Source organism: Lynx canadensis, chromosome D3, assembly GCF_007474595.2.
Source record: "Lynx canadensis isolate LIC74 chromosome D3, mLynCan4.pri.v2, whole genome shotgun sequence".
In the NCBI taxonomy this organism is placed as follows: domain Eukaryota; kingdom Metazoa; phylum Chordata; class Mammalia; order Carnivora; family Felidae; genus Lynx; species Lynx canadensis.
In genome coordinates this window covers 88576473-88598007 of record NC_044314.2, presented here as the reverse complement: position 1 = coordinate 88598007, position 21535 = coordinate 88576473, and the positions used below count along the sequence as shown (strand labels likewise).

Below are 21535 nucleotides of genomic sequence, written 5' to 3'. Positions count from 1 at the left end.
CTAAGGTACGTCCAAGGGGGAGAAAGGCGGGTACAGAACACAAGCAGAAGGCTATCACCATTTATAAAGGAGCCGTCCTTGCGTGCACGCCCCACGTACACACGTGTGCTTTTACGTGTTTTGAACGGGGGAGCAAACTTCTGTAACGGGCCAGATAGTAAATATTTTAGGCTCCGAGGGCCACGTAGTCTCTGTTGCAACCGTCCAGCTCTGCCTGCCAATCCACAAACAGCCAAAGACAACACAAATGGGTAGACGTGGCTACGTGCCAATGAAACTTTGTTTCATATGGACACTGAATGTGCGTTTCCTATCATGTTCATTGTTTTGAATGCCCTTTTCTTCAACCGTTTGAAAACGTAAAATTATGGGGCGCCCCGGTGGCTCGGCCGGTCGAGTCTCCCGACTCCAGCTCGGGCCGTGGTCTCACGGTTTGTGAGTTCGAGCCCCTCGCCGGGCTCCCTGCGGTCAGCACAGAGCCTGCTTCGGAGTCTCTGTCTCCCTCTCCCTCTCTCTCTCTCTCTCTCTGCCCCTGCCCTGCGGTCTTTCTCTCAAAAATGAGTAAACGTGAAAAACATACAAAAACGTTCTTGGCTCTCAGACCGTACGGGAACAGGTAGTGCGCTGGCCTGGGCCCGGCGTGACGTCCAGGGTGGACGGACCCGTGGCATCTAGCCTGTCGTGTCCCCGGGCTCTGCAGGGCGCGGCGATGATGATGGAGAACAAGCCCATGAGCCTGAAGCTGATCATGACCTTGGCGTTCAGCACCCTCGGAGAGCGTGCCTTCATGAACCGCACCGTGGGCGAGATCATGTGGGGCTACGAGGACCCTCTGGTGCACCTCGTCAACAAGTACCTGCCAAACATGTTTCCCTTCAAGGGCAAGTTTGGGCTCTTTGCGGAGGTAAGTGCGGCTCGGCCAGCAGTTCGGGGGCCTGGGTCGTGTCCTCGTTGCCACGGCCTGGAAGATGGGTCAGCGGCCTGCTTTTCGGGCTGGCCGGGGACCTGGGGGCATTGGGTGGTCAAGGGCAGAAAACCTAACTCAAAGTGGCTTAGGACAAGTAGAGAGTTTGCTGGCTCATCAGACTGGAAACTCCAGGCCTGTGCTCAGGTGCGGCTGGACGCTTGCGGCTGCCGGTGGACGAACGGAGACCGGCGGCCGGGCAGGCGGGTCACGAGTGTTGACCCCGACGCTGCCCCGGGCTGCCTGCTTCCTCTTGATCTCGACCCCTGATAGTGCGGTAGGGATTGGGCTCCTGAGCCCTGGGCCGACGGACAGCCTGACCTTGGCTCCCTCAACCGCAGGTTTCAGCGAGCCCTCCGAGTGGCTCCGGCCTCAGCCTCCCCTTTGGGCGCTGCTGCTCTGTGTTGGGCGGCGCGGGGGAGGCAGGCTGGGATTCCGCCCCTGGCACGTGATAGACACTCACTACGTTTTGGCCGGTTCTGAGCGGGTGGGTAAGCTGGCAAGTTTGGGGTTAAGTGACATGATTCCTTTCAAAGCGTCTTACAGACTCGTAAACAAGTGAGAATTCTTGCAAAGCGAGTAGCAGCCGCGCAACCTATGTTTGCGTATAACGGAAACCCCGAATAACATCCCAGCAGTGACGGTTCAGTGTTGGTGTGGTGTCTTCATATCCTTCAGGGATCCAGAGTGTTTTTTGCTCTGCTATCCTTACGGTGTGGTTTTCGTACTCCAGATTACCACATGGTCCCGTGTGGCTGCCGGAGCGCCCGCGGCCGCACCTACCTTCCGGGAAGCAGAATGGGAAGGAAGGAGCGGTTGGGGATGGAGAGGCAGGCAAGGGAGTGGAGGACGAAGCAACATGACCCAGCCGTCTCCTTCTTTGGGAGGGAGGAAACCAATTTCCACTTGCTTTCCCTTGGCCAGAACTTAGTCAAGTGGCCGCGCCTAACTGCAAGGGAAGTGGGGAAATGCAGCCGAGAAGGCTAAAGGCCGCAGCTGCTGTGCTGATGCCCTGAGTAAGGTTTGGGTTTTGTTACGGAGGAGGAAGGGGAGGCTTCTAGATTTCACCCCACGGTCACTCATTTCTTTGTGTGCTTTGCGTGTCTTTGCTGTGAATTAGAAATCTGTTTCTAGGAAATCTCCTCAGAGTGCCAGAGCCTGGGGCTTTGTGTCCAGAACCTGCTCGATAACAAACATTAGGTCCTGTATCCGTTAGGATAGATCAGGTTATGCTGGGTAATAAGCAGCCCCAGAACCTCAGAGGCTCGAAACAGTAAGTTCGCTCCTGGCTTGTATGCTGTGTCCAGTGTGGGTGACCAGGGGGCCGTCTGCTCTTTTTGGCCACTTCAGGGACCCAGGCTGAGGGAGGCAGCAGCTTGACGCACGCTTCCACGACCCCTGCAGCAGCGGCAGAAAGCACGGTGGCATGTGCATGTGCTAGCTCCTAAAACTTCCACCCGGAAGTGGCGTTTCCGTTGATCGGAGAGGTCCCATGACCTTGCTTTATTTTAAGTCTGGGGGGAGGGGGGCATTCTGCTATTCCCCCCCCGGGACGAAGAGCAGACTCTCCTTGAGTCAGGAAGGGAAGGTGGGACGCTTTCTAGGAGGGACGCTGGAATCGAGTGCCTCTTCTAGAAAGCCCTCTTCTGGAAATGCTCCCTCCTCTCGGTCCCCAGGCACCGGGATGCAGCGGTGAACAAGAGATCGAGGCCCCTGTCCTCTGGGTGAAGCGGGGAACGGCCTCTAAATAAAGGGGTGTGCTCGAGGGCCGGGCCCCGGGGCCTCTGCCCCTGTCGCGAGGCTTAAAGACGCCGTTCTCTGTCGTTGTCCGCAGCTGAACAACTCCAATTCCGGGCTCTTCACCGTGTTCACGGGGGTCAAAGACTTCAGCAGAATCCATCTCGTGGACAAGTGGAACGGGCTTAGCAAGGTGAGGGCAAGGGGCGGTGCCCTCCTGCTCGGGGGCCGGGCGGGAGCCACTGAGGCCACCTGTGCCGGGCTCCTTGTTTCTCTTGGAACTCCGGAGGGTGTTCCCCTCTGGAGTGGAGACCGTTCTCGAAGTCGGGGATTTTGCCTGTGGTCGGGGTTCAGCTAGCTCTTGGTTCTGAACGGGCGGGTGGGGAATAGAAGCTCTACTTATGTAGCACCTAGTGTATACCAGGAAGTGAGTTCTTTCTTTCCTTTTGTCGAATTTACAAAACCACTTCAAAAAGACTACACTGATCCTGTAACCACCCGTTGCATTGAAAGATGTAATTACACTAGGAACACAGGAAGACGCTCACATTAAAAGGATAAGACAACAGGGGCGCCTGGGTGGCTCGGTCGGTTAAGCGTCCGACTTCGGCTCCGGTCAGGATCTCACGGTTTGTGAGTTCGAGCCTGGCGTCGGGCTCTGGGCTGACAGCTGGGAGCCGGCTATAAAAATTAAAACAAAGAAACGAAAAACCAGTAGAGACAGATTAAGTGCCCCTTGCCACGCTCCACACGCCGGCCCCCCTGCACTGGGGCACAGCGGGGAGTCCACGGTGTGCAGTGTGGGGCCTTCCTGTCCTCCTCTGTCCCTTCCACGCCCGCGTGCGAGGTGGGTGTGCTCCTTCGAACGTGACGAAATGCGTTGGCCCGCAACTTGCTGTTTTCCACCTTACTTGCCTTTTCTTGTTACGGATGCAAATGTTGTTCACACCTGCCAAGCGCTCACCGTGACCTGGGGGCCCCAGCGATCACCCCCCGCCCCCCCATCCGTGCCGGGAGCGGCCAGATCACCATTTGCAGCCGGTAACAACCCTTCCCAGCGGAGGCTCTCCGCCTTCTCTGGCTTGTGTTTTCAATGCACAGATACGCGCGTGCACACAACAGAGGGCCAGAAGGGGAGGGGTCTGTTTTGTTCTTTCCAGGCCTGGCTTCCCAAAGGCAGCTGCTGGGTTGAGATCGCCCCCTGGGGGACGGGGGCACCATTATGATTTTAAATATTTTGCTTACCGTAGATGTTTTACAGTAAATACGGCAAATGTTTCACTCACCCCCTCCCTTATCTGTGTTCTGGTGACGTCCTCTCTGAATGGTGAGGATGCCAGAGTCTCACCTCTCACCTCCCTCCTCTCCTGCTCACTGTGCCCCTTGGAGATGGGGGTGATTTTACAGATAAAGTCACCGAGTCCCCGGGGCAAAGGTGCCCGTTCGAGGGTCCATGTTCGCGAGCGGGGAGCCACAGCCGACGCTCTCTGGCTGTGCGTGCGGCCGCCCGCTCGCCTCCCCCAGGGGACCGGCTTCTGGAATGGAGTGGTGGGTGCCCTTCTCCCCGGGGCCCCGTGCGGTCGCCGCCCCAGGTCGCGTGTGGTCATCGCCGAGAGCCGTCGCGGAGCTCAACGGGCGCGTCCGAACGCTTCCCCGCAGGTCAAATACTGGCATTCTGACCAGTGCAACATGATCAATGGGACGTCTGGACAGATGTGGGCGCCGTTCATGACTCCTGAGACCTCACTGGAATTCTACAGCCCCGAGGCCTGCCGGTAATTGCTGGGACATCCTGGGTCATCCTGGGCCTTCCCCGGGCAGCGAAAGTTGGCTTTGTGGACGCTCACGGCCTAACCGAGTGGCTTTTCGCGTGTGCTTGGGAAGCACGTTTGGCTCTTTGTGTGTTCGTGGGCCCTTGGCACGGTCCGGAACTCTCTTTGGTTACACCGTGAAGGGCCACACCCCTCCTGCACCCAGAGAGGCTGCGGGCAGGGGTCGGCATGCTGGTAAGTGGCATTAGCCGGGTGCAGGAAGCCATCGGGGCCCGAGGGCTGGGAATGGGGTGAGCACCGGCCCCCTGCGGCATCCGTCCAGCTGCCCAGTTGCCCATTTGGATGCTGAGATCTCTAGACGCGTGTCCGACAGCCTCTTTGGGCTCCAGAGTGTGGCCTTGGAGGCCCGGTGGATTCTGGGGGTCCCAGTGAGGGTGAGAATAGACAGAGCTCTCCTCTGAGAGACCCCTCTGCTGGAGCCGCCTTTGCTGTGCCTCTGTTTACTTTCTAAAATGAGAAATTTCAACCCAGAGAAAATGGCAGGTGCCATTTCCCTCAGTTTTGGAGGTCATTTCTCTCCTGCCCCATCCGCTCTCTCGTCACTGCTCAGCCCCCGGGACCGCCCGAGAATAAGTTGGACGCCTCAATACCTCAGGGAGCGTTTTCTAAAAACAAGGCCGTTTTCTTGCGCGACCACGTTACCGTCATGAAAATGAAGAAATCTGGCGTCCACCTTAACACTGTTGTCTGGGCCGCTGCTGTCCCCTAACTAGGAACGCGAGTCCTGTCTGCAATTTTAGATTTTCTAGTGGCTGCGTTAAAAAAAGTAACAAGACGTACACGAAGTTAATTTTAGCGATAGGTTTTATTTGACCCAACTGTATCCAAAACATTACCACATTGGCCTGTAAGCAACGTCAAATGTTGTTGAGATGTGTCACTTTTTTAAAAAAAAAATTTTTTTGTATCAAGCTGTAGAAATGTGGGATGTGTTTTAGCTTACGGCGGGCCACGCCCAGACTCGCCCCATCCGAGGGGCGTGTGTGACAGGTGGCCTCCGTGGACAGCACGGTTGTAATCCAGAGTCCATATTCAAGTTCAGAAGTGCCTTTGAGAAACACGGCAGGGTGAACAGGGTGGGGGACACGGTGCCGCTGGCTGAGGCGATGGCGGCTCAGTCACCACGTGTGTGCAGAACTGAAGCTGGATGTGTGATCAGCCCGGGGAGGCCGGATGGAGAAAAAGGACCAGGGGCAGGAGGGAGCACGTCTGAGCCACAGCCAGGGGGCCTGTGGGGTGCTGTAAGGGGCTGGACCCCAAAGAGGCTTTTGGGCCGTGGTGAGGACAATGGATCTTATTCTAGATAAGACTGGAAGCAATTGATGGGGTGCCTGGGCAGCTCAGGTGGTTAAATGTCCGATTTCGGCTCAGGTCATGGTCTCGTGGTTTGCGGGTTCGAGCCCCACGGGGGGCTCTGTGCTGACAGCTCAGAGCCTGGAACCTGCTTGGGATTCTGTGTCTCCCTCTCTGTCTCTGCCCTTCCCCTGCTCACGCTCTGTCTCTCTCTGTCTCTCAAAAATAAATAAATGTTAAAAAAAATCAGAAAAAAATACTGGAAGCAATTGCACTTTTTTAAATGTTTATTATTTATTTTTGAGAGAGTGTGAGAGGGGGAGGGGCAGAGAGAGGGGGAGACACAGAATCCGAAGCGGGCTCCAGGCTCCGAGCTGTCAGCACAGGGCCCGACGCGGGGCTCGAACCCACGAACCGCGAGATCGTGACCTGAGCCGAAAGTCGGACGCTCAACCGACTGAGCCACCCGGGCGCCCCGGGAAGCAATTGCGACTTCACGTGGGGACACGACATACTGTGTTCTTATTTTAAACTGCCATCTGCTCGTGGAGACCAGATGGGTGTGGGCGGGGAGGCAGGGAGAGCGATTGGCAATCCCCCGGCTGAGAGACGGAGGCAGCTGCTGGGACCTGGGGGTGGTGGGGGGGGGTGGGGGGGGTGGCAGTGCAGGTGGAGACAGTGCAGTGAGGAGGGGCTCAGCTGGGGCCGCCTTCAGCGGGACCGGTCAGGCCGCCATGTGCGGGACGTCATCCTGTACCCCGTCTGCCCCCCACAGGTCCATGAACCTGGTCTACAAGGAGTCAGGGGTGTTCGAAGGCATCCCCACCTATCGCTTCGTGGCCCCCAGCACCTTGTTTGCCAACGGCTCCACCTACCCGCCCAACGAGGGCTTCTGCCCCTGCCTGGAGTCTGGGATTCAGAACATCAGCACCTGCAGGTTCAGTACGTGCCTCTCGTCCCCCCGGGAGGGTGGGCGGGAGGGTGTAGCCGGACGCGACCAGGCATCTCTCTGTCCCTACGCGCCCCCGCCATCTGTCTAATCTCTGGCCTCTTTACTCTTGATAATTCCATTAATTGGCCGGAGATAAGGAGGGCAGCGACCGATGATCCGAAAAAGCAATACGCGTAGATTAGTGGCTGTCGGCACGAATTCCCACAACCTTAGGGGCCGAGAGCGACAGCGACTTTATCGCCCCTGACGGTGCGACGCAGGCCTCCCCAGGCGAGGGCCCAGATGCCCGCGGGCTGACACCTTCCTGGCTGGACGCTCGAGGGCACATCCACGGGCCGCTGTGCCCTTGGGAGGCCCCCGGAATCCCTTGGTTCCTGGCCCCTGTCTCCAGCCTCGCCGCCAGCGACACCACGTCTCTCTGGCCCCACGTCCACGATCATCTCTGATCCCACATCTCTCCTGCTTCCCTCTTCCAGTTTGAAGACCCCGGAGACCATCCCGGGCCCCCCGGGGGTAATCCGGGCCACACGCCCTGAGTTAAAGGCTAGCCGATTAGCAGCCTTAATTCCACCTGCGTCCTTCGGTCCCCTTGGCCGTGGGGAGGCTAACGTTTTCACGGGCTCCACGGACGTCTTTGGGGAGGGCCTCGTTGTGCCTGTCACACCAGGAGACGTGCCTTGAGGACGCGGCCTCGTGGGAAGGGCCCTTGTCCCAAGTTGGGAGGAGAGGAAGCCTCTGCTTGTGGATGGAGCAGTGAAGGGGGTCCGTCCTCCCTCCCGGGACCCCGCCTCCTCGCGGTGCGGGCCCCTCCCTTTGGCCCCCGCCACGTCGCACTGCCGTCACCCCACGTACCATCCGTTCCCCAGTCTGCCCGGTGCGGTCACTCACCGCTGGCCCCACGCGGCTACGTAAATCGAAACGGGTTTGAATGCAACCAGGTTGAAAAGGTGGTGCCTTAGTCGCACTGGCCGCCTTTCAGATGTTTACCACCCACATGTGCCTGGTGACCTCCGTACAGGTCGGCCAGCACAGAAGGACAACATGTTCATCGTTGTAGAAAGGTGTGTTGCACGCTGTTCTAGAGAGCAGCCCGAGGGACCTTTCCAAAACACGGATTGCCAGCCAGCCCTTTGCCTCAAATGTCTAACAGCTCCCCCGGACGTATGCCGGAGCCCTGCCCCTGGTCTCCGTGCTCTGCGGGATCTGGCCCGTGCCAGCTTCTCTGACATCGTTTCTTCCTCTGCTTCCCCCACCAGCTAGTCTTCAGCCCCATTGTCTTCTCCCTGTTTCTAGAGTCTGTCAAGCTTCGTCCTACCTCAGGCCCTTTGCATCAGCTGTCCCCCTGCCTGCAGAGTCCTTTCCCTAGATATCCATGTGGATCTATGTGGATCATTCCCTCCTTTCCTTTTGGTCTGTTCAGATGCCACCTCCTCCAGGTGGCCTGCCCTGATTTCCATGCTGAAGTTGCCCCCGCCAACCGCTCTCTGTCACCTCACCCTTGATCGCGTTCTTGGTGCTCGGCACTCCCTGAAATCCCTGACTGTGTGTTTTGTTTTATGTATTGTCTGTGTCCTTCACTAGACTGTAAGTGTTCTCGGCAGGGCTCTGTCCTCAGCTTCTAGAACTGTGGCTGGTATGGAGCATTTGAAGGTATGGGTGTGTGGGTGTATCCTGCACTTAGGACATTGGGGCTCAGGGCTGGGACATGCCCGAGGTCACACGGTTGGTGGGACAAGAAACCACTCCTCACATGACTGGGGGCCTGTGGGGGGCCGAAGCCGCATTTCCAGCTGGAGATGGGGATCCGAGAGGGGTGGTTTGCAGCAGGGTTTGTGGGGGAGAAGGACTGTCTGCGGGTTGGACGACGTCCCCAAGGTCAGGCAGAATGGGGTGCTCGGTAGGTGACGGGGTTTAGAGCTGGGGGCTGGAAATGCCCTCTGTCGTGGCCTTGTGTGAGCCCCCCTGGCCTCGCCCTCTGTTGAATTCTTCCTTCAGTGGGGTCTGTGGGCATGGCTCCAGAGATCAGCTGTCGTCGGAAGCTGCCTTCCGCCCCGTGTGCCAGCTCGGTTTTCTTCCCGGCTGGCTTTGCTGCCGGGCGGGCTCTCCCCTCGGGCCCCAGGCTCCCCTGCTCTCCTCTGGGGGTCCTGCACAAAGGGGGCCACATAAGACCTCCTCATCCTGCAAAAGCTCCCAGGGTTCACCCTGATTGGCCCACCTTGGATCCACGGCCAGCTGTGACCCAATCACCGTGGCCAAAGCTTATGCCGATTGGCCAGGCTGTGTCACATGCTCAGCCCCTGATTCCGTGGGTGGGGCCAGCACTCGCCTAGCCTGTGAGGGGCGGGCTGGTTCCAGGGTTGGGGTCTAGGTTGCAGAAAAAAGAGTGGGTGCCCGGCAGGCGCAGACCGTATGTCCATCCGCTCGGGAAGGCAAGGGACGAGGTTGGCACTGTCTCATCTTAGCACATCTGCCCAAACGACCTCAAAAGTGCAAGGGAATTTTAGGGGCATCCGGGTAGGTCAGTGGGTTGAGTGTCCCAGTCTTGATACGGACTCAGGTCATGATCTCCCAGTTCGTGGGTCGGAGCCCCAGGTGGGGCTCTGTGCTGACAATGTGGAGCCTGCTTGGAATTCTCTCTCTTCCTCCGCCCCACCCCCCACCAAGTAAATAAATAAACTTAAAAAAAAAAAAACGCAAGGGAATTAAAACATAGGTATAAAGATTTTTCCCTTTTGTGTTGAAATGAACACGTGTACCGAGAGGTCCCCAAGCAACACGTGCAGTTTGAAATTCCACAAAGCGCACGGACCCGTGTAACCGGCACCCGGATCATGACTCTCGGCTCCTCAGACTTCCGTGCTGTGTAAGGTCCTCAGACTTGCTCAGCAGAGCCTCTTAGTCATAATCTGTGGCGATCCTGGGCTTCGGTCTGGCTGGGGGCACCACAAAGCTGTAAATGGCTGACCACTCATTGCCCGTGCCGTTTGGAAATCAAATAGAAAAGGGCACGTGCATGTGTGCTTGCTAGGAAAAATCAAGCGTGCTTAGCGTCCAGAGCAAGTGATGGCACGTTGGTCTCACCCACTTTAGGTCTCCCCAGGCTTGGACGCACGCGGGGGCTTGTTTGAGATTTGCGACCCTCAAGGGCCTGACGAGGTGACTGCCCCCCTTACTGAGGGTCTCGCTTCTGCCGTCTGTAAACATGGGGTCCTCGTGTTTGCTCTGGTGGTCTCCTTTCACGGCAGAGATGGGAGAATGGGAAATGAGGTTTTCCGAATTGTGGACGTTGTCTCTGGGGGTGGGGTGCTCAAGGTAGCTTCGAAGGTCCCAGGAGGTGACTTTAAGTGACATTGACCGACTTGGGAGAGAGGCTTCGTGCTTTCCCAGTCCCTTACCCTCCTTCCAGGTACCCCCAGCAGAGTCTCTGTCGGTGCTAAGAGGCCTTTCCAGTGCCCATCTTTTTTTTTTTTTTTAAATTTAATTATTATTTTTTTTACATTTATTTATTTTTGAGAGACAGAGCACAAGTCAGGGAGGGGCAGAGAGAGAAGGAGACACAGAATGTGAAGCAGGCTCCAGGCTCTGAGCTGTCCGCACAGAGCCCGACACGGCGCTCGAACTCACGAACCGTGAGATCATGACCTGAGCCGAAGTCGGACGCTCAACCGACTGAGCCACCCAGGCGCCCCTTACCCATCTGTCTTTTTAAAAGATTTTTTTTTTTTTTATTTTTGAAAAGTTTATTTATTTACATTGAGAGAGTGCACCAGCAGGGGAGGGGCAGAGAGAGGGGGAGAGAGAATCCCAAGCAGCCTCTGCCCTGTCCGGACAGAGCCCACTTTGGGGCTCAGACTCACGAACCACGAGATCATGACCAGAGCCAAAATCAAGAGTCAGACACGTCACCAACTCAGCCACCCAGGAGCCCCTAAAGTTAACCATTTAAAAATGTTCAGTCCAGGGCTGCCTGGGTGAGTCGGTTAAGTGTCCGACTTCGGTTCAGGCCATGATCTCACGTTTCGAGAGTTCGAGCCCCGCATCGGGCTGTCTGCATCAGCATGGAGATCCTCTGTCTCCCTCTCTCTGCCCGTCCCCAACCCCCTGTCAAATTAATGAACGTTTTTAAAAATGTAAAAAAAAATGCAGTTCAGTGGCATTTAGCACATTTACAATATTGTGCTCCTACCGTCTCTGTCTAGTTCCAGGATGTTCTCATCCTTCCGAAAAGAGACCCATACCCGTCACCAGCCACTCTCCATCTCCCCTCCCCCCGGCCCCTGGTGAGCTCAGTCTGCATTCTGTCTCTAGGATTTGCCTCTTCTGGATCCTCGTGGGTTTTTGAGAGAGACTCATTCTTTTCCTCGTCAACTCATTGTCCGTCAGGCCCTTTGTACGTTGTCCTGAGCATACGAGGATGCGTTGGTGTTTGCCTTGCTCGCTCAGTTGATGGGGAGGTTCAGCCTCATGTTTCTGGGTGTGAATTGCTCACACGGAGGGGCCCGAGTCAGTCCCTGTTCACACTCGCTGGCGTCCGTCCCCCACACCGGCTGCTGGGAGAGGAGAAGCGAAGCAGGTGCGTCTCCTTCCTTCCCATTACGTTAGGGAGACCTGGCCGCAGGCGTGCACCCCTCAGCGTCTCCGAAGAGTGCCGCGTTGCCTGCGGAATACAGCCTGGGCTGCTTGGCTTGGCGATCGAGATACCCCTTCCCCACCCAAGTCCAGATCTGGCCTCGACTTACCTTTCTCTCCTCAACTCCTGTAATTCTCCTCCACGCCCTGTCTGCTCCGCGTGCACCGTGCATTTCCCCACCTCCCTGCCTTTGCTTCTGCCAAACCCTCCCCCTGAAATGTCGTGCCCTGGCCTTCCCTGCCTGGCGTATTTCAGCCATCTTCCTTTCCTTCCCGTGATCTCCTCACCCGTGTCAGCAGCAACTCCGTTCCCATCCCTGGGACACGGGGCTCGTCTCTTCCCAGTGCCTGGCATCTCTTGGGCACTTGACAGGCATTTACAGGCCGGATGAAGGGAGTCTCTCTGTCTAGTTATTGTCGTTTGCATTTTGTCATCATCCACGGGCTCTGTAGGCAGCGGCTCTGTTTCATCCCGTGAGCCTGGCACGAAGCAAGCCTTGGACGTGCTGACGCTCTCCCTTGTCTGATGCCCCCCCTTCTCTCCGCCCCTCTGCCTTCTAGATGCACCCTTGTTTCTCTCCCACCCTCACTTCTACAACGCCGACCCGATGCTGGCAGAGGCGGTGCTTGGCCTCCACCCCAACCCAGAGGAACATTCCTTATTCCTGGACGTCCACCCGGTGAGCCCTTGCCTGTCAGCCTGTGGGGGGCGGGATGCCAGCTTCTCCCCCTTCCCTCCCCCTAGGCACTGAGCTATTCTGGTGGTGGGGTAGGGGGGTGATGGGAAGCCTGGCTTTCCTTGGCATTGATAGCTTCTGGAATGTCAAGCTGTCAGAGGTCCCTACTTTGCCCTGACTCCATAGTTCAAGGGATTCATTATTTCGTCACAAGGGAATTGTCTTTCTGAAAGGACCATAAGACAGTAAATCAGTTAGAATTATCAGCATACCAGAAGAGCCCTCTGACCGTGCCAATATATCATAAAGATCTCTAGGTCCCGACAAGAGCCTGGAATGTCTTGTAGATAAATTGGGTTCTGGGGAATTTGTCCTCTGTCACATTCTGTCTGCAGGCGGGGACCAAGAGAAGAGGGTAGCAGGCCCACAGAGGTGGCCCTCCTGTGGGCCTATCTTTACCTGATTGCCTTATCTCCTAGTATCGCTGTCACTGTAAAAGGTGCCCATTTGGACCTGGCGGCCTTCACTGTTGATTAAAAATCCTGCGGGGTTCTGTCTCCTGCATGGACACTCGTGGCCTTCCGCACAGGCCTTTTTCAAACCTCTTCTGCCTGACACCGTTCCACATCATTTCTCTGCGTGCCCCTCAGATTTTCGGAGCTCCTGACTCCGTTCACCAGCCCCTGGCCCTCCACCTTCTCCCCCTGCCCCGCCCCCCTCTCTTTTCACTAAGAACCCAGGCTGGTTAAGTCAACTGTGTCCTTCTCTCTCTCTCTTTTCACTAAGAACCCAGGCTGGTTAAGTCGTCTCTCTCTCTCTCTCTCTCTCTTTTCACTAGGAACCCAGGCTAGTTAAGTCAACTGTGACTGCATGCACTTCAGCTCCAACAAATGGTGCTTGCACACTCATTATGGTCCAGACACCAGCCGGAGACTTTCACATGCAGTAACGCAGTAAATTTGCACAATTATCTGGGCAGTGAGCACTGCTCCTCCCATTGTACAGATGGGGAAACTGTGGCCCAGATAGGTCACGTGATACCACTAATAAATGGGATCGTTGGCTCCACAGAGGAAAGATCCATTCTGTTCCATTCATCGCTTGACTTCTAGCCGTTCGCATAGAGGAACTCAGTAGGTACGGGTTTGATAAGTGGGCATAAGGAAGTGGCAAAGCTGAGTTCAAACACAGGCCTTCTGACGCCCCCACCTCATGCCCTGTGCTAATATCTAGTGAATTTTAATGAGGTTAATTTAATGGTATTCATTAATTAAATTGGTAGTAATTAATATTAATATATTATGTGTTCCATTGAAGTTCGTTCGTTCTTGTTAGAAATGTTAAGGCTCGGGGCGTCTGGATGGCTCAGTCGGTTAAGCGTCCGACTTCGGCTCAGGTCACGATCCCACGGTTCTCGAGTTCGAGCCCCGCGTCGGGCCCTGTGCGGACCGCTCGGAGCCCGGAGCCTGCTTCGGATTCTGGGTCTCCCTCTGTCTCCGCCCCTTCCCCGCTCACGTTCTGTCTCTCTCTGTCTCGAAAATAAACATTTAAAAAAATGTAAAAAAAAAAAAAAACAAAAGAAATGCTAAGGCTTTTCCACATCGTCTTAACATTTCGGGGTCTCCGAGACCACCCCCGAGTCTGACGATTTGCTAGCAGGACTCCCAGACTCAGCATATGGTGGAAATCACGGCTGTGATTTGTTGCAGAGAAAGGACACGGAGTACCGTCTCCCAGGGGGGCCGCACAGGACACACTTAGTTCCCCCAGCAGTGCGGTGAATCGTCCCCCAGGGAAGCCCGTTAGAGACAGCGCCCTGGGTGCTCACCGGGGACTTTTCCAGTGGCACCCTCTGCCTGGTACCTTCCAAACTTCCAGACTCCCCGCGGGAAGACCGATGGTCGGCATAAATCACAATGTTTGTACAAACAGTCCAGGCACAGTGAGCCCCCCTTATCAGTTAGGGAGTGAGGGGGGGCTCCCGAATCCAGGTTCCCGGACCCCAGCCGCCGACCAGCCCGGCCAGCAGGCCTCTCTGAGGAGGACAGCCTCCGGCCTGCTGCCTTATCACTTTTCCACCCGCGGGTGGACTCCCTCCCAGCCTGCCGGTTCTTGGGTCCAAGCTCTCCCTGGTCTCGGGAGCACGGCCTTTGCGCTGTCCCTCTGTGCCATCGGGGCCCGGAAGGCCTACTTTTCGTGGAAGATATTTGCCCTTTCCCCCCGATGCGCGTGATCGTCACGCAAGCGTTTATGGCCCTGAGTGTGGCTGTTTTCCATCCCTCATTTTGCCCTGCAGTGAGGTGGCGGGAATGAGCCCCTTTTGCAGATGAAGAAACAGGCCTCAGCTAAGAGGCGACAGTTCTGGCCTCCCGACCTCCAACCTCGGTCCCTTTCCTCTTCGGGAGCCACCTCCCTGAGTTGGGGCCTACGTGTGTGTCGCTTCTCCTGCTGTCTGCTTACCGCTTTAAAAACTCCCCTCTTAGAAGAAAAGGGTAGGTTTCGGCACAAAGGAAGTTTCCTGTCACCACCTCGCGTCGGAAATTACAAATTTCTCGAAAAAAAGAAGGCGGCAGCCATAAAAGTGAACACAAGGGTAAAAGATCATTAGGTTTGAGACAGGGCAAGTTGTGTGACGGAGAGCGACTTTATTCACATGCAAATCTGTTTTGTTTGGTCTGGAGGAGGCGGGGAGGGGTGGGCAACGAGTGGCAAATGAGTGGCAAACGTCCCTCTGCACTCAGAGAAGCATCGTGGGCAGAAGAGCCTTCGGGGAAGCGTGTGTCCCCCCCCCCCCCCCGGAAGGGCCTGGAGCCAGCGGGGAGGCCCCGGTGCCCCGACAGTTCAGCCCTGACGCCTGTCCTCCGAGCGGTTTGGGGGCGTTCCCGGGGCGCGAACCCAGGCCCCTCACCGTGCTGTTCCTACAGGTCACCGGGATCCCCATGAACTGCTCTGTGAAACTACAGCTGAGCCTGTACGTCAAGGCCATCAAAGGCATCGGGTGAGTGGGTCCGGGAGGAGGGGCCGCGTGGCTTGTTTGGGGGCGGGGACTTGGGCCTGGGGGGGGGGGGATGTCCCCAGGGACCCGCACGTGGGGAGGGAGACGCTCCTCCCGGATGTGCCGGCTGGTCCCCGGCCCGGAACCCCCGCTTTTTCTGTCTTAACATCTGTCCCCCAGATTCAGCAGACTCTTCTGTCCAAGCGGTTTCCCACTCAACAGAAAACTGGAAAAAAAAAAAAAATTAAATCCTGGCAAAAGCAAGTCTTTGAAAATGGAAACTCACCCAACAGGCATTTTAAAGTGTGACTCTCCCCTTTGTGGGAGGAATATTTTAAGCCCTGCTATTCCTTTGTGTTTTGCTTTATTTCCGTGTCGCATCGTGGCCTTGCCGAGATACAATTCACGTACCGTTACGCTCACCCTTTTCAAACGTACAACCCGGTGATTGGTGGCAGATCCGTGGAGTCGCGCAGGGCCGTCGCAGTCCGTCACCCCCAAAGATACCCCGGGTCCGTTAGCAACCGCCCCCCGCCTCCCCCCAGCCCCTGGCAGGCCCTGATCTACTTTCCATGTCTCTGGATTTGCCTGTGCCGGAAACGTCCCATAAATAGAAGCGTAGGAGACGTGGCCTTTGCCGTCTGGCGTCGTGTCGTCAGGGCTCATCCGAGGCGTAGCAGGTGTCCCAGCGTCTTCCGTTTTATGGCCGAATCCTGTTCCGTTGGACGCACACGGCGTGTCTTCTCGCTCAGTTGAGGGGCATCTGGGTCTCTGTCGCTTTTGGCCGTCGTGAGTAGCGAACGTGCCCGTATATGTTTCTGGTGGGTGCCCGCTGTCGATTCCCTTGGGCAGACACCTGGGGGCGGATCCCTCGCCGGGCGTCGCGGGAACTCTGCGTTCAGCGTTGGAGTTGCTGTTTTGCACGGCAGCTGCCCGGTTGGCCTTCCCGCCAGCAGCGCGGGAGCCGTCGGGCCCCCACGATCCTCGCCAGCTCTGGTTGGAACGGGGTGCCGCGAGGGGGCTGGGCGAGGGGCTGCGCCGGTTTAGTCGTGGTGGTGGGGTCTGGCTTCTGTGTTGTGTTTTGTTTTGTTTCTTTACGCATATTTGGAATAGTTTCATTAAAAAAAAGCTTCCCCTACAAAGATTTCTGGGCTGCAGGAATGTGAGCATCTATCTCGCCGCCTTTGTAAAATGCCTTTCAGCTGGAAAGAACACGCTCCCCTCTTCCGCTCCCGCCCTGGCTTTTTATCTGTGTGTTTGGGGGCTGTCGGAGGGTGTGCTAGGTGGTGAAATGGCACAGGGGGTTCACCAGGCGCCTGCCCTCCCCCCCTCCCCCCGACCCCAGAGCTCCGGCTCTGGGGCCTGCATCACTTCGTGGGGGGCCAGCAGGTGACTAGGAGAAGCCAGGCAAGCCGGGTGGGGATGGGGCCCAGGACCCGCACCTCCCCAGCACCAGGGAGCTCGCGCCCCACTGTGGCCCCATGGGGTGCATTTTTCAAAGGCGTTTCTCAAAATCTGCATTTTAACCAGCGCTCTCTTAACTTTCACCTGTGGGAAGTGAATTTGAATCCCCGACAGACAAACGTTGCTCAAGTCAGCAGGACCCCCGGGGGCCGCTGGATTCTGCGTGGTGGGGACTCCCGGGCCTCTACCTTGACCTGACCTCTCTGGGCCTCTGGGTGCCGGGCGACCCGACAGGGCGACACAGCTGTCTGACCCCCCCCCCCACTCCTTCTGGCCTCGAGGGAACCGGTCCAACAGCGGTGCCCCGAGGACCAGTGGGCAGTGGCCGTGGGAAAAAGCCGGAGACACAGCTGCCTGCACGGAGAGCTGTTTTGCTGCGGCTCATCCGGGGCACTCGGGCACCCCATCCTCTCAAGATCCGGACAGCTGGGTTGCGTGCTCTTTGCCCTGAACTTACACCAGTTCTTACAAACTCAGATAAGAAGGGGCCAGCGTGGACTTCCTGTTGTGTTTCCGTAGTGTTTTCTGTGTGTCGCCTCCGCGGCGGGTGCCGTATAAACTCGTTGCCCTGCATGACACTCTGTGTCTCAGGCGGCCCGAGAGAGTTCTGAGAGTGGTGATTGAAGGATTTGGGCCATTCGTGCCGACTCTGGTTCTGTCCCCCTGGTGGGTCCCCTTTCCCCTCCGTCCGGCTGTGCCTTCTTTAAGCAGACCCCAAAACGGTGAAGCTGAAGAATATTTTGGCCCGTTTGTTTGCTGGTAACGAACAACAGCGACGACAGTAACGAGCTTGGAGTAGTTTCTATAGGGTGGGTGTTCTTCTGAGCACTTTTCATGGGGCCGCATTCAGTGCCAGTGCAGTCCCCACTTGGCGGAGGAGACACAGGGAGGGTAGGTCGAGTGCCCAAGGTCACACAGCTAGTCTGTTGTGTCGGGGGGACCCCAAGACAGACCACTGTCCGGTTCGATGATTCAGTGGGAAGACACCCAGGACCCAGAACATAGTTGTACTCGTGGCTGTGATTGATTACAGAGGAAGGATTCAAGCAAAATCAGCGAAGGAAAAGGTGCGCGGGGTGAAGTCTGGGGGAGCCAGGCAGAAGCTTCCAGAACCCTCTCCTGGGACAGTCACATAGGACGCCCTTAATTCCTCCAGCATTGAGTTGTGACAACACATGCGAAGTGTCTTCTACCAGGGAAGTCCATTAGGGACTCAGCGCCCAGGGTATTTATTGGGGCCTGGTCACGTAGACACCCTCTGGCGTGGACCCAGCCTCCAGACTCTCCAAAGGAAAGCAGGAGGTGCTGGGTGCATTACCATCCCGAATTAGTGTGGGCTTTTGTTTCTAAAAGGAACCAGTGGGCATCAGCCAGGTCGCTGGCAGTCCCCCCGGCCCCCCCACCGTGTAGGTGACGTGAGTTTTTAATTCAAAAAGATGTGAGCAGATCGCCGAGTTGCTCCCTGCCAGGAAATACCCCTCTCTCAAGCCGGCACCAATCCAGTCCTTGCAAAATCAAATCCCTGCTGATCTGGACCCTACGATCACATGTCCAAAGCTGCCTGACATAAAAAACATGCTGACAAAACTCGCAATGTTTTGTTCTTATTTCCAGACAAACAGGGAAGATCGAGCCAGTGGTCCTGCCGTTGATGTGGTTTGAGGAGGTGAGAGGCTGTCTCACATTGCCCGCGCGGGAACCGTTGGGCGTGGTGTCTGGGACCCCAGGGAGGGGCCGGTGTGGGCTTTGCAAGAGGGGGGCTGTTTGTGGAGGAGGGGAGGCTGGGCTGGGAGCTGGAAGGGGGGGGGCTATAAAACCATCTGTTAGAAGCTTCCTGAGGTCCAAGCGCTTTATATCAATTATCCCACGGAGTTGAAAGGATCACTTGAGGTGAGAAAGACAGAAGCTGCATGAAAATGTGAAGCTCTGTCTGACCCAGGGTGTAATTTTGTAAATGCACTTGACCACTTCTCCGGAGAGGGAGGAAGTTGCTTTTCAGAATGTCAGCTTTTCTTTTTTTAAAAAAACTTTTTAATGTTTATTTTTGAGAGAGAGAGAGAGAGAGGACGAGGGGGGGAGGAGCAGAGAGACAGGGACACAGAATTCGAAGCAAGCGCCAGGGTTTAGGCCCTCGTCGGGTCTCGAACCCACGAACCTTGAGATCGTGCCCAGAGAGCCGAAGTTGGATGCTTAACCAACTGAGCCCCCCAGCCGCCCCCCAGGGTATCAGCTTTTCCCTCGAACTTTCTTTCTTCCCAGCTTTTCAGGGTTCCTTCTGGCCAGCTTGTTTTCTTTCTTTTTTTTTTTTTTCTTTTTTTTTTTTTTTTTCAATATATGAAATTTATTGTCAAATTGGTTTCCATGGCCAGCTTGTTTTCAATCAGGCAGAGCTCACCTCTCAGGCTGGGCCGGTTGTGGGAGGAGGAGCTCTGCCTCATGGCCCCGCCCTCCCGGGGAGCCTCCGAGCCCGTCACCTTCAGGGAGTTAGGACAGAGAACTAGAGAATCCGCGGGCAGGTGTCTGTGGGCCGGGCCGGAAGTCGCAGCATACCGGGCCCGCCTCCTGTTGGCCGGAACACGATCACGTGGCCCCGTCCGGCTGCAAGGGAGTCTGGGAAATGTAGTCCCGCGTGGGGCCCCGAGGGAACGGAGGCCCCCACAGGCTCCATCACAAGCTCTGGGAGGGGGGCAGCCGTGAGACGGGTAAGGGGCGGGGGACCTGCAGGTGGCGTGGCGCGGCCTCCGTGTCCCGGGGCCTGCCGAGTGCGGCCCAGCCTGTTAGTCCGTTGTTCTCCATCCCCAGAGCGGGGCAATGGAAGGTGAGCCCCTGCAGACCTTCTACACCCAGCTGGTGTTGGTGCCCAGTGTGCTACACTATGCCCAGTACGTCCTCGTCGGGCTGGGCTGCGTCCTGCTGTTCATCCCCATCATCCACCAGATCCGGAGCCAGGTAGGTGGCGGCTGGAGGGAGGCCCGGGCCGAACGGCCCCCTGCTCGCCTGTCGGGGTAAGCGGGATTCGGAAGGGCTCGCCCGGCCGCTCCTCCAGTCGCTCCCGCAGACGCCCTCAGCTTGGAGCCTGCCTTGGGCGGCGGTGCCATGTCTCTCTGCCTGGGGCAGGGGAGCTGCCCTGCGTCTCTGCCTCACTCGCGTCCCGCATTTACCACTTTTTTCTGCCTGTCCCGGGAGGCCTGGGGACCCTCCCTTGGAGGGGCTTTGGGTGGGCTCTGGTAATGAGACCTGGTCCTTGAATGGTTTGCTCGTCAAGTCAGCACCTGCTGGCTGCCGGGTTCACGGCCGTGAACGAGACAGACACGGTCCCGCTCTGGGGGCACGTGGCTTCCCTGCTGGGGAGACAGAAGAAGACCAAGTAAATAGAAAAGATCACTCCGCCGATGATAAAGGTGGCGGGACACGTGACAGGTTAGTGCTGTCCGGTAGAAATCCGTGAGCCGCATCCGGGATTGGAAACTTAGATTTTTTAGTCGCCACATCCAGTAAAAAAAAATCGATTTTAATCCTAGATTTTGTTTAATCCGGATAGGCCCGAAATACGGCCGTATGAACATGCGATCAATATAAAAAATACAAATTTAACTTTATTTTACATTATTTTTTTTTCGTTAAGTCTTCAAAATCTGCTGTGTGTTTTAACACTTACGGCAGGTCTTGAATCGGACTCACCCCATTTTTTAATTTATTTATTTTTAAATGTTTATTTATTTTGAGAGAGAGAGAGCAGGGGAGGGATAGGAGAGAGCGAGAGTGAGAGAGAGAGAGAGAGAGAGAGAGAGAGAGAGAGAGGATCCCAAGTAGGCTCTGTGCCCAGCGCATGGAGCCTGACACGGGGCTCGATCTCTTGACAGTGATACCGTGAACTGAGCCGATATCAAGATTTGGACACTTAACCGGCTGTGCCACTCGGGCGCCCCTAGACTCACCCCACTTAAAAGACCTAACAGCCCTATGTGGCTACTGGACCAGGGAGCATTGTATTCAAGAGGGCTGGGGACAGCTATAGAGAACATCCGGAAAGCCTTCCCTGAAGAGGCAGAATTTAGGCTTAGATGTGAATGCTAATGAGGCAGTCAGCACAGAGTCACAGAAGGAGTGCTTCAAGCACAGGAATAGCCAGTGCAAAGGCCCTGAGGCGGGGATGGGCAAGCCGTGTGGGAGGGGCCTTGGGCCCCCGCAGCACCTGCTTTCTTGCTTCAGCTTTGGCAAACAACCCTTCTGCTTTCTCCTCTTTTTGGGGGGCGGCTTGCACGCTTGCTTGCTCGCTGGGGGCAACGATAAACCTTCCCAGGCTCCTAACATAGGTTTCGGACCCTTAACCCGATGTGCCTTCCAAATTCCCCATCCTTTAGGGGGAAAGGTTGGCCCTGGTGCCAGGGTGCCAAGGCCCCGGAGCTCTCATCATGCCAGTGCTCTGGTGTTTGAGTCCCTGGTGATCGAGGGGTGTAAGCAGCCTGTTGGGGGCCCAGGGAGACCGGGCTGAGCAGACCTCGTGCTCTAGGGAGCGCAAGGGAACTCCCTATAGTTTTTTGCCTGATTTATGCTAGGAGGGTGGAGGGGACCAGAAGCCAAGGCTCCCAGCCTGTGGATCCCTCCTTGGGTGCTTCCAGCAGTGAAGTACTGTCACAGCCAGGGGACCCAGTGGACTGGCTGGATGTGTCCTCTCTGTCTCCTAAGTGTCCGTCGAAAGCCAGAGGGGGAAGGAGAGTGAGGAAGCTCGTGGGAAATCGCTGGCTAAGGCCCCTTCCCTCCAGGCCTCCAGGCCTCACCGCCCTCGGACCCAGTAAAGACGTCTGTTTTCACTGAGGACGCAGTCCCTACAGGTGTCACTGGAGGCCAAATAATGGAAATTTATCCCATTATGTATTTTTTTTTTGCGGGGGAGCTTAGCAGGTGTTAGGCCTTATGTGTTTTTTTATTTTTTTAATGTTTATTTTCGAAGGAGAGACAGACAGAGTATGAGCGGGGGAGGGGCAGAGA

At 56.5% G+C, this 21535-nt stretch overlaps 1 protein-coding gene across 1 annotated transcript in view; it reads left to right on the top strand.

Annotated features, from left to right (window-relative positions):
* Positions 1-21535, top strand: part of SCARB1 (scavenger receptor class B member 1) — a 64846-nt gene that overhangs the window by 37746 nt on the left and 5565 nt on the right. Inside the window, 8 exon segments of the mRNA XM_030335941.1 lie at positions 701-904; positions 2799-2894; positions 4361-4476; positions 6602-6768; positions 11969-12087; positions 15009-15082; positions 18158-18209; positions 19346-19492. Of these exon segments, the coding sequence (XP_030191801.1) occupies positions 701-904; positions 2799-2894; positions 4361-4476; positions 6602-6768; positions 11969-12087; positions 15009-15082; positions 18158-18209; positions 19346-19492 (975 nt within the window).